Source organism: Otolemur garnettii, unplaced genomic scaffold, assembly GCF_000181295.1.
Source record: "Otolemur garnettii isolate 467f Iridium unplaced genomic scaffold, OtoGar3 scaffold00114, whole genome shotgun sequence".
NCBI classification, from domain to species: domain Eukaryota; kingdom Metazoa; phylum Chordata; class Mammalia; order Primates; family Galagidae; genus Otolemur; species Otolemur garnettii.
The window spans coordinates 5,799,298-5,812,321 of NW_003852509.1; the positions used below are offsets into that span (position 1 = coordinate 5,799,298).

General features: G+C 45.6%; 1 protein-coding gene across 1 annotated transcript in view; it reads right to left on the reverse strand.

The window, feature by feature from the left end:
- Positions 1-1,232: 1,232 nt before the first annotated feature.
- The window catches only part of FAM168B (family with sequence similarity 168 member B), a 39,788-nt gene continuing 27,996 nt past the window's right edge, over positions 1,233-13,024 (reverse strand). Inside the window, exons 4-7 of the mRNA XM_003797286.3 lie at positions 8,108-8,250; positions 7,826-8,003; positions 6,032-6,157; positions 1,233-5,594 (exon numbers count right to left, since the gene is read on the reverse strand). Of these exons, the coding sequence (XP_003797334.1) occupies positions 6,045-6,157; positions 7,826-8,003; positions 8,108-8,250 (434 nt within the window). The 3' untranslated portion in view covers positions 1,233-5,594; positions 6,032-6,044. The remainder of the gene's footprint in view (positions 5,595-6,031; positions 6,158-7,825; positions 8,004-8,107; positions 8,251-13,024) is intronic.

The following is a 13,024-nucleotide window of genomic DNA, read 5'->3' on the forward strand; positions in this document are numbered from 1 at the left end:
CTTTGGGCAGGAGTGACCAACTCTGGCCTTTGGTGGCCCACAAGGCCTGGCCACATGCTCCTCTGCCCTCCGGTTTTCCTCTTGGGCCTGCAGCCCCAGCTCAGCCAGTGGCTCCAGGCATATTGTAAGCTTAGGGGTGGGAACCAGGAATTCCATGCCCCAGTGGTTGGCCCAGAGCCTGCCCTTCTGCATTCCAGCCCCTGGCAGTCCCTCCCTAGATGCTGGTGGCCACCCTCTTCCCTTGTGATGTGTGTCTGTGGTGGGAAGAGCCAGCTGTGCACCATGGCCTGGGTGTAGAACAGCCCACCTATAGCTGCTGTGCACCATGGCCTGGGTGTGGAACAGCCCACCTATAGCTGTGGGTGGCTCCACAGCCACCTGGTTCTTGTTTTTCTTGTTTGGATTTTGTTGTCTTGTTTTTCTAACAATGGAGAAAAATAATTGATTCTTATTAGTGACACAGAAAGATTGCCTTACCCTAGTGAGCGTGAGAAGCCATAAGGATTTAACGCTGTGGCCCAGCATCCAGAACTGACCTGGTGCCCCAGGCGGCAGGCGCTTGCAGCACGCCCCCATCCCGCCCAGGGTGTCAGCTGTCAGTGCAGAGGCCACAGGACCCAGCAGCATGGACAGTCACTCTTGCACTATTATCTTCTCCAAGCCAGAAACCACATTTAATTTCATAAAGAAACTTATGAAAAGTAACCCAATTGCCAGCTAGTTTTCTGTTGGTATGTGTGTGTTTCCTCTCCTGCATCCCCCTTACCTGTCTCTGTCCTAGCCTTTCCCCTGAAGAGAAAAAGATAAACCCAACAGCCTTCAGAGTAGAGGAATAGAACTGGGCGGGGCGGGTGGGAGGGTTGTACAGCTGCCTTTGCCCTCCCCCCTTCTTGAAGCCTCCTCCGTCCTGCTGTTCCCACTCTATTTGGCCCAGCTGAATTTGAAGACAGGTCCTTAATCTCTCTGGGCCTCAGCATCCTTCTCAATGAAATGAGGTGTCTTCCCAGGAAGACCTTGGCCACAGAAGCTAGGATAAGAGGACCATAAGGCTACTTCCCTTCCCACCCCACCCTACCCATTCATTAGCACTGTCAAGGTCACTAGGGCTGAAGGCCACAATGCCCTTCCCAACTCTCCCAACAGTCTCCCAACTTGAGAGAAGCTAAAGTCCCTCCTGGTCAAGCCAAGCTACCTCTAAACCAAACCCACATGGAGACATGAGGTCCAGGATATGCAACACAAGTCAATCTTTATTGAAAACTGCAGTATTAATACATAACAATCTTTGTTACAATAAACGTGCTTTGAGAATTTTAAATCTGAGCTCATCTACTGATCAGATTGCATAAAAAATTAAAGTAGTATGAATTTACACCTAATTGAACTGGCTCAGGATGGATGTTCCATTCCTTGGTATTGATACCCAAGTTCAATGCAGAGGTGAGAGATGCCTTTTAACACTGGAAGACAATGTGACTTAGCTTAAAAAATGTACCAAGAGAATGGTGTAGAAAACAGTATTTAAAAATCATTAAAAAAAAAAAAAAAAAAAAAAAGGAATCATTTTCTATTCCACCCATGAGGCTCCTTGGGGCCTTTCCAAGTGACCACCACAGCAACCCTGCCAGTAGCACAAATAGCTGGTCTCAGATCTGGCCCAGGTGGTATTTCCCCTGCCACAGTCTGCACAAAGACCAGTGGGCATAGCCCCTCAGTGAGGAGAGACACTGTCCTGGGACCGAACCATCCCTCCTGAAGGCCACCAGGGCTCTTTGGACAGAGAAGCCATTCCTCCTGGTCCCTAAAATTCAACTGTAGTCCCGTTGGCTTTATAAATCCAGGTTATCCCCACAGGTCCCTGCTCTTCAAATGAACGGGGAGTGAGGAAACACACGCATCCTCTGGAACGCACGTGAAATCAGCCTTGCAGTTTGTATCCAAAATGACCGCACACCCCCATGAGCAGGTCACCTACCCCAGAAAGCTCAAGCTGAGGAATAAGCAGCCTGTAGAAAACACAACATGTGAGAGATGCTAGAAGAGAGCTCAACTCTGCCCTCCCCGAGCCACCCACACTCCCTTTAGAGACACCCCACCACTTAGAAAGCACCAGAGAGAAGGACCAGTCACTGCCACCCACCTCAGGCTGTACCCACACTGGAGATCTCATCCTGTCCAGGCAATGCCCAGGCTGGCAAATACTGTCAATTGCCAAATGAGGTGAAGGTAGCCTAACTGGTCAGAATAATACTGTTTTCAAATGTTTAAAAAGGACAGGTGAAGTAGTCTGGATCTCCTTTTTAAAGCAGACCCCAGTATTTACATGGCTGCTGCATTCCTGCCTCTTACCACCACTAGCACACTCATAGACATCTTATGTGGAAACAGCACTCCCAGATGTTAGCACATTCCAAATTGCCTCAAGAATTTATTTTTGATGTGACCCCCAAAGACTCATGCAAATTACTTCCTAGACCTCATTCATCACAGCCAGATGATGCCACCAGATAGACCAAGACACTGTATGCCTGGCTGGGGAAGGGACAGACACTCACTGACCAGGAGCCCAGTGCAAGGCTCAGGACCCGCCTTGTGTATCCTGTAAATACTGCATCATTTGCATAGCACTCAAGAAACAGTTGCCCCAAACAGCAACTGGTAGGCCTATGAGAACCACAAGAAGAATATTCTTAAAAGAAGATGCTGAAGGTTCTAGCAGTACCTCCCTGCCTATTACCTTGGTTGTCCTTGACCCCAGCCCTGAGGGTAGCCTCATTTCTCAGAGGCAGTGAGCTCACAAGGCCAGTCCCTTGACACTAAACACTAGCCCAGATTCAGACAAGATATCCGTGAGCTGAGAAACAGCATTACAGCTGACGGAACACACAGCCAAGCCTCAGGAGAGAAGGTGTAAAACAAAAATTCTTAAAAGATATCTATAATGATGTTTATGTTTGCAGGAATGAGGTGCCCTGGCTTGCCTATGTCAACTTCTAAAACAATTCAGCTGAAGGACTCAAATTAGTAATGTCTCACACAGAATTTCTCAGGATGTTCTACAATATGCTTGTGGTACCCAAGTTATGAAGCTTTCTAACAGAATTCTGACCCAAGTTCTTTCCCATAATTAACTGTACTAGAACCAAATCCTGATTGCAACCTGTGACAGTTTTGTTACTATTCATAAGTCCAGATCCTTACCTGATAGATAATATTTGATATTTGATGCCCTGACCGTATCAAAAGTGGAAAGATTCTGCACAGATATACAATGCAAAAGTATTTCATAAAGTCTCTTAATTCAGCTTCACAAAAGGGAAAAAAGGTAATAGGGAGGAAGAAAAGTTTTTATGAAGCTGATGTACATGGGGTCGTGGTGCCCTGTTCTCTCTCTTGAAAACACTCATACCCTGTGTGCGCCAAATCTCAAGCAAGCCTGAACAAACATCTAAATAACTCTGAACATGAATGACTCCCCGCTTACAAGAGGATGTGTGTGTGTGTGTTTCTCTTTTTTGTGATGTGGGACTCTGTAAGTATCTACTAACCATCATTGAGTATTCCCCCTAGTCTATTAGCACTCAGCTTAGAAAAATGACTTCTCTATTCAAACAGTTGAGCTTCTAGTACCCTCCAAACCTACTGCTACTGTGCTACTGCAAACCATCCACCATTCAGATGAAATTACCAACACAGAGGTGAAATGGACACAGACCATGTGCCTGCAATGAACGTTTACTACACACACATCCACACACACACGTGGGCTAAGTGCTCATGAAGCAACTTAAAGTATTTATCAGTAAACATTCTATGTTTCTAGACATCAGGAATAAGGAATCTTCTGTTTACAATGATCCATGCAAAAATATTCCTAAAGTTCTTATAAAATAAGAGGTGAAAAAGAAAATTAAGAAGAGTACTTACTATAAAAAATAAAGTTACCAAAGGCTCAGTGGTCAGGCGTCCCACCCAGCAACCAGGGCAGAACACTAATGGCGGCCTCCATACCAGTATCCAAGCCCTGACCCAGCTGCCAGAGAATGAAGAGCAAAACTCCATCCCCAACTAGAGCCTACAGTGCTCAACACCACCAGACCACGGAGAGGGAGCAAGTCCTACTCTCCTCGGCCTTCTGACCCTAAATGAGATGGACACACATTCCCATCGACCCAAGTCAGGCATATTTAGGCTAAAAAAAAATCCTCTTGATTTCTTATGTACAAAATTCAGATTTTAAACTCTTTTCCATGATAAACCCTGGCAGGTGCATATGCCACACTGCCTGGCCCTTTTGTTGTCCTTGCTTGCGTGGCACTGAGTGCCTCCAGCTGTAGAGGTAGCAGAAGAGGGTTCCAGACAAGACCCTCCTACCCTTGCCCCTCACTTGAAGCTCTCTCCAGCCAGTCTCAGAGGACAAGTGACCACCATGTGGAAGACCCCAGGAGAAGCTACCCGGTTCTACATCATCAGACATATCCATGGCCCTGCCTCTCTATGAGAAACACGAGGAATTTTAAATAAAGTTTTGTTCCCTTTTAATCATTCTTAAATACACAACTTTCTTCACAACATACAGCTGAAATCTTTGCCTTCTTTGTAGGGGGAAAAACAGCAATGCCTATGTATTTTTAGCTGACACAAATATTTCCTAGGGGAAAAAAAAAAGGAATGATCTTCTAAGCTAAATGAAGAGGACAATACTTCCTCCAAGCATGGCTGTTTCTCTTTCGCTCATCTCCCAGGAAAGTAACTGAGTTCTACACAGGACTTTTCCAATAAAGATGTATGAAACACCATCGCACTCTGTAAGAGACTTGTAATGGAACTTCAGACAGAGAAAACTGCTCTGCTGACACAGAAACCAGCCCTCACCCCTAACTGCACCAGCCATACAACTCTAATCTTTCATGATGGTCTCTCAGCATGTCCCCCATCCACTAACCCCACCAAGCCTAAACGGAGAGAAAGGGATGCTCACAGCTCTGGTTGCCCTACTCTCCCCCATCCTGGCAACCCCCCCTTAGTGCAGTCAGTGCCCAAAAAACAGGTCATTGAAAACTAAAAATCCACGCCCCTAACAGGCAACACACATCAACCCCAAAGGCTGAAGGGTCATCTAAGATATCTCAATTGCTCTGTGAAGAAGTCCACTGTGACACTTACAACGTGGAGACTCTGCATACATTACAACAGTGCGTTAGCGATACAAGTTGTAAAATACGTTCCATTCCTTTGGATTTTGCATATGATGGTTTTGCATCAGTCACTGCAAGTAGATTGAGCAAGCTTTTTGTGTTTTTTTTTTTAAAACATGCATTCAACTAGATATGATTCAGAATAGATTAATACTCCCTTTTTATCATTACAGTTAGCTAAAAAATTGCCAGGCAGTCCACAAAACAGGATTTGCTTTAAGACCAACCCACAGAATTAGTTGGAGACTAACGGCGCTGGGACCTGCTGGGCCGGGATGTAGTCATGTTTAGCCAAGTGTCGAGAGCATTAAGAAGAAAGTCCTGGTTGGAGGCACAAGGCCTGCAGCACCAGCTGTGGAACCTCAATGATGTGACTGCACAGCTCCATCCTCAAACCTGCAGGGAGACAGGCAGACACCAAATCATACACAACTCCCCTAGCACCACTGTTCCCAAAACTCAGGGGGGACAAGGTCCACTAGGGCCAGAAAGGGCAGTAACAGGCAAGGCTGCTAGACCTGGTTTCTACCCCCTCCCAGGAACCCCCACTTACAACTGGAACCTTGTTTCCTACAGCAAGTAGGTGGGTCCTGAGAGCACAACCCAGGAAAGGATCAGGATGGACACTGTGAACAGTGAGTACTCCACGGTTCTCTTCAGCTTCTATTTTGTAGAGACCCAGTGAGCACAAAAATTTAAAGACTGCTCTGCCCTTAAATCAAGGGTCAGGTACATTTCTCTCATTAAGTTCCTAGTTATGTAGTAAGTCTGCTATTCTCCACTGGGAAATGCCCTTTCCTTGAAGGCTGAGCCAGCCTTCACCGGTCACTTACATTTGCAGGGTGATCACCACTGAGGGGGCACATAGCTGTAGGTGGGTGTTCCTGGGGCCCGGTACGTGGGCACAGTGACTGGGTGGGGGGCAACAGGAGTTGGGGAATGAGCAGTCAGTAGAGTACCTGGAAGAAAGAGCAGCACGTAACACAAGGCTGGCCCGTGTGCTGCACGGGCTGCCTCTGACCAGCACCCGGGTCTGGCCTCTTCGCAGGGAAAAGATGTACAAGAGCAGTCTTAACCCCCAGGCACTGTCAGAACTGATTAGAAGACCCCATGTACCCAAAAAGTTGTTTAAACACACCAAAGCTGTCCTGATAATCTGTTCATAAAAGCCTTTGTGCCTAATCTTCATAGACAACACTCAACCAATAATTTCTGGGGGTAGGATGATCAACTACCAAACAAAAAAATAAATTACCATTTAGCCTTAACAAGGAAAAAAATTCAGACATATGCTACAACATAAACCTGGAAGACATGCTGAGTGAAATAAGCTAGTCACCAAAGGACAAGTCCTATGTAATTCCACTTTGAAGAGATGCCTAGAGTAGGCAAATTCATGAAGGTGGTGGGTGTCAGGATTGGAAGGCAGGGGAAAAGGCTTTTGTTTAACAGGTATAGGCATTTCAGATTTGCAGGATGAGGATATTTTTGGAGATAGTGGTGATGGCTATGCAGCAATGTGGACATATTGAACACTACACAACTATACATTTAAAAATGGCTAAGATAGTAAAAACAAAAAAAAAAGGAAAAATGAAAAACAGAGATTCCAACTATATGAACTTCTGAGTATATCTATTAATAAAAGAAACCTATTTTTCCTATAACTAAAGAAAATAAGAGACTGAGCCCCGAGTGGGGACAAGCACCACTTAACACAGGGCAAACCCTGTGTGCCACACCCAACCTGGGGCCGGCTGCTCTCTGGCCATGGGTGTCAAATGAGCAGTTCCTATTTCTGCCCAGTCTCCTCTGCGTTTACAGCAAGTATGGGAAACCAGGAGAAGAGCAGAAACAACGGCATCTTGGAATACCCTTCTCCCTGGCATAACTTCCTCACACTGAAGTAAAGGCCAGAAAAACTCGTCACCGTCAACTAAGTGCCCCCGTGTAGGCACAGCCCAAAGGTGACCACATTTACCCAAAGGCCAGGAAATGACCTAATCTTAGATATTAGAGCAAGCCCCTGTGGTTTCCATGGACATGTGCCTAGCCTTGGAGATGGGGTAGCCCATCTCTCCACAGGTTATTTCCTTCACTTAGAGGCAGCCCCAGAAGTACAGTAGATGAAAGAGACGAATGCTGAAGGATTGTGAAATACAAGCAGCTGTGACCTCTGTTAACAGACCAACTTTCCTAGATTCATGAAAAGCTCGCCATTCACCAACAACACAATGTGACCCGCAAGGACAATTCCCAATACAGGCAGTATCAAGAGGGCCAGCCCCTCCTGGAGCATAGCATCCCCTGCTGCTCAAGGTTTAACATGGTCCCAGGGGTCATTCTGTGTCCCTACTGCTCACCAACAGTGACCCTTTCAAGTTCAGAGAGAATCCACAGGCAAGTCACTCAGCTTGTGGCTTCTTTTGTTAAACCCCACACAAAAGGAAAGGGAAAGAGGAAAGGAAGGAGCCAAAAATAAAAATGAAAAGATACACCCCCCCCCCAAAAAGATTTGAAGTCCTTCCACACAACCATAGCCATGAAAATCCAGAGCCAAAGGTCAGCTCCCCTCCCCAGCTCTAGTGTCCCTGCAGAACAGATACACACCAGAAATAAGGACTCACCTGCTGACATGGCCATGGTGGTCCCAGCCACCATACCCATGGTGACCCCATTGCCTCTGGGAGGAGGGATAGGAGCAGGGTACACTGTCGCCGGCATGCCGTTGGGCTGCACCACAGTAGTGTGGTGGATGACGTGGGGGGGTGCTGCATACAGTGGCTGTGTGTAGTACGTGCCTTGCTGTAGGGAGGAGACAGATAAATGTCACAAGATCCCCAGGGCCAAGGGCTAAGAGCACAGAGGGAAAGCCCCCTTCCCACACGGCAGCACTCGCCCAAGCATACCTGTGCATATGGGCTCTGCTGGGGGTAGGCACTTCGCACCGGGTACACGGCAGTCTGGTAGGGGTTGGGAGAGGAAGAGTACGGTGGCACGGCCCCACTGGTTGGGGAGCAGGACACTTTGTAAGGTGTGCCGGGAGTGTAACCTAGAACAAAGAAGTCCACGGCCTGAGTTCACCCAAGTCTGTGCCAGGCACTGGGGAGGATGAATATGGGGAGGTGCCAGGCTGTGTTTCAGCCTGTTCACTAGGCAGACCCAACACTGCTGCAACTTAGCTTTCCACTAAGACCTGGCTGTCTCTTAGACTGGGTGCGTGTGCATTTGTTGGGAAGCAGGTGGTGTTTGGAAAGGAGGAAAAAATACCAAAGGAGAAAGTTCCACAGACTGTACACTCACACAAAAACATAACATAAACACCTGTCTTGTCCTGCTAGAGTATAAATTAGTCCAGCCTTCCTGGAATTCAATTTGGTATTACAAGTATTTATGTCTTTTATTCCGACAATTCCACTTCTAGAAATCTGTCTTAAAGAAACAAGCATGAAGGCCAGGTACGGTGGCTGTGTGATACCTGTACCCTCAGGACTTTGGGAGGCCTAGGGGAGAAGATCGCTTGGGCTAGGAGTTTGACACCAGCCTAAGCAATACAGTGTAACATCTTTATAATAAATAAAAAAAACTAGCTGAGCATGGTGGCACACGCCTATAGTTCCAGTTACTCAGGAGGCTGAGGCAGAGGATTTCTTGAGTTCAGTACTTTTAAGTTGCAATGAGCTAAGATCATGCCACTACAGTTCAGCCTGGGCAACAGTGAGACCAGGTCTCTAATTTTTAAAAAAAGGTAGCACAAAGATACATACACACAGAGATTTCATTATGAGCACACTCATCACAGTGCTATTTATTAGCAAAAACAAAGGAGAAAGGTGTACACCACCAGGGATTTGCTAAACATCCTATGGTAAAAAGACCCCTGGGTCAAGGAAAGGCTGAAAACACACATTTGCCTTTGTTCTCACCCAACACATGAAAAAGAAACTAATGCAGATTAGAAAATAAAAAGACATAAAGCCACACAAAGAATTGAAGAAAAGACGCATTTTGAAGCCTAAATAGCTGATGTAGAAAATGATTTAGCAGACTCAAGACAGTCATGCTTTTGGCCAACAGAGAAGAGCGTGGAGGAGCCTCCTGATACCAGGAATCCCCTCCTCCAAACCCTGGAAACTAGGCCACCAACTTGCTTCCAGAAGGTGAAGTGTGGAAGAGGGTAGAGACTGTTGAATAAACAGTGTGGAAGAGGGTAGAGACTGTTGAATAAACAGCCAGAGCCCGGTGCTTCCTGACCACCCCCAAACAGAGAAGAGGGGTTTGTTCTCTGGGAGGGCAGGAGAGGGTCTCTGGACTGCTGTTCTCAGCAGCTGTATTCATACTGACTGCAGGCTGGAAATGGCCCAGATGTCCACTAGCAGATGGATGAACAAACTGGAGCACCCATACTACCAGCTCCTACCCAGCAACCAAAAGGAACACACGGCCAATACATGGAGCAGGTGGATAAACCTCAAAGTCCTCAAAGTCGCATTATGCAAAAGAAGCCAGCCACAGAACACAGGCTGCATGTCTACAGACAAGAACTCAAGGAAAAACCAAATCTAACCCACAGTGACTAAAAAGGCCCATCAGCATCACCAGTTCAAGGGGGCACATGGGGCCTTTCTGAAGAGCACCGTCGTCTGCCCATGGCGACAGCAACACAGCTGTGTATGATTCTACACACACCAAACTGCTCGCTGAAGAGGTTATACTTCTAACAGGTGCATTACACCTCTACACACGCCTTCTAGTCTATGACGGGGTCTCATACTGCTGCTCGTAGGAACATGAGGAGCAGAACACTCAGTCTGCCCATGGGAGGGTCACACAATGGGACTTCTCAGGCCATAGACTGACTTCCCACAGCACCCAGCAATTCCACTTGCAAACATTTTGCCCAGAAAATGAAATCATAGGTCCACTCAGGACCTGTAAAAAAATTCATCAATCTTATTTCTAACACCCAAAATGGAAAACAATTCAAATGTTCATTAATAGGTGCAAGAAAAATTGTGATATATTACAATAAACACTACTGAGAATCAGAAGGTAAAACACCGATCAATCTTAAATCCTGCTGGGGTTTCTAAAGAAGCCAGACACATAAGAACACATAGGCTATGATCCTGTTTATTTACCTACCAACTTACCCACTGTGACAGAAGTCAGAAAGGAAGGGGGAAGAAAGCCTGCTGGGGTGAGTGTTCCATGCTTTATTTTGGGCAGTGGTTCCATAAGCACATATAACTCAAAATTCACCCAACTGAACACTTAATATGTGGGTAAGTTTTATGCTTCATTTATACCTTAAGTTTCAAAAATGAGCAGAATAAAAAAAAAAATTGAAGTTAAATTTTTAATTTTTAAAAACATTTTTAATTATACTGTTGCATTGTGTTTAGCAATACATATGTATGTTGTTTTAATTTGAAAAGGAAAGAGAATGAATGACTCACAGGAAAACTTACCAGTTTTAAATAGCCTTCAATTTTAAGCACAAGAAAGAAATTTCCCTTTTCTTCAATATACCAAACCAGTCCTATTCAATTATTCCATCTTTGCTATATGTCAACCCATGGGGCTCCTCATCAGAACTGCCACATCCTCTGTACACCCAGGTTCACTAAGACCTTAGCGTCATGCTTCCTCACCCACTCCCCACAGCCCCTTCCTGACTTCACAGATAGGGATGGGAGGGACTGAGAAGCTGTGGTACGCCCCACAGGTGGCCTCATATCAAGAATCAGAGCTAGTGCTCCCACCTCAATTCATCTACTGGACTCTACCCCTTTCCCAAAATCAAGCAACTCTCAATCTCAACTATTCTCTATTTGGAGAGAGAAAAAATTCTCCTAGGTCTCCTTGTATTATTTAGAAACTCATTCACGGGTATGTTAACTATAAGTATAAACACCATCAAAATTTGACTACATCAACTTTCTTTTTTTTTTTTTTGAGACAGAGTCTCACTATGTTGCCCTTGGTAGACTGCTGTGGCATCACGGCTCACAGCAACCTCAAACTCTTGGGGCTTAAGCAATTCTCGTGCCTTAGACTCCCAAGTACCTGGGATTACACGTGCCCACCACAATGCCCGGCTATTTTGTTGTTGTTGTTACTGTTGTTTTAACAGGCCTGGGCTGGGTTCAAACACGCCAGCCTTGGTGTATGTGGCCGGTGCCTTAACCACTGAGCTACAGGCACCAAGCCTATACCAACTTTCAATATCAGTGCTTAGCTAAAAGACAGCAGAATTCACAAATTTTCTGTTCTGATCTGGCAAAGCAAGTTTCAACACAAAAGCAGTTAAAGAGGCCCTTTGCTGCTCATCTCCTACCTAGTCTTTAAGGAGGATAAAAAAGGAAGGTGATGTTTTCATGAGTGTATACATACATGGTCAAACTCACTAAAATGAAGCTTCCGATCTGTGCGCTTTCTTGTATGCCAATGATATCAGAGCAAGGCTGTATAACATACTCCTTAATTGTAAAGAAAAAGGTAATAGATGTAAGTCATCAAGTTCTACTATGCACTGACACTCATAAAAGAGGTCCATGACAGCCCCAACTGCTCCTAAGTGAATGGCTAGCGCAGCAGAAGAAATGAGGTGCAGGGCACAGCAGGCACCCTGGGACCAGCCTTGGGAGGGGAGCATCCCACTAGCAAAGAGAGGCCACTCATCACCAACACAGGGCCGGGGCCAGCCATAGTGATGATCAGGGAAGATCCAGCCCTATCCACAAGGTGTCTGAGTTCAGGGTAAGATCACAAGAAAGCAGACCACCATCACCGTAGCACTTTATGCAGTCTCCCCTAGGCAGTTCAGGGCCTGAAGCAATGCTGTCTACAAAAAAAGGAACTGTGGAAGAAGGCAAGGAGGTCAAGTCTAGTCCTAAATAGCTCCCTCCTTCCCACAACCAGGCAACTGCCAGACACCAGCAAGCACGTTCAGGTTGAGTCACAGGTGAATGCTCCTAATGTGATTTCCCACTCTATAGCTTAGATCCCATTTCTGCCCTCTTACTTCCACTAGCCTGAATTAAGAGAACCTCCCAAGAGTCACCAAACGCACATCTGATACTTTTTACACAGAAGTGTCACAATCAAAACATGCACAGAGCTGCCCTCCATGTTGTCACATTTGAGAACAGATTCTGGATCTCCAAGTTGGGAATCACATCCAGAATTCTGGGGATAGTCCATTTTCACATGGTTTAAAATAACAAACCAATAGGCCCCCCTTCTTCATCATACAATTTAAAAACATTCATGCCACAGATCAGACAAATGGAAATGTGAATTCAATATTATAATTGCATTCTAGACAGCATTAAAGAACTATTTTCATGTGTGACAATGATATGGTTATTTCCTTCAAAATAAAATAAAATGGTAGGAGAACAGATGAAAAAGATCATCTACAAGCTGAAAACTACAAAAGCCAGATGAGGGACAAGCGGGAAATATATTCCAATAATATGTACATATTATTTGAAAGTTTTCCTAATAAAAACTCTTTTAAAGTCAACTTAAGAAAAAAAAAGTTAGAAGGCTAGGCACTGTGGCTCCTGCCTGTAATCCTAGCACTCTATGAGGCTGAGGTAGGTGGACTGCCTGAGCTCACCAGTTCCAGACTAGCCTAAGCTAGAGTGAGACCTCGTCCCCCCAAAATAGCCAGGTGTTGTGGTGGGCGCCTGTAGTCCCAGCTACTTAGGAGGCTGAGGTAAGAGAACACTTGAGCCCAAGAGTTTGAGGTTCTGTGAGCTAGGACATCACAGCGCTTTACTGAGAGTGACAAAATGACACTAACTAAAAAAAAAAAA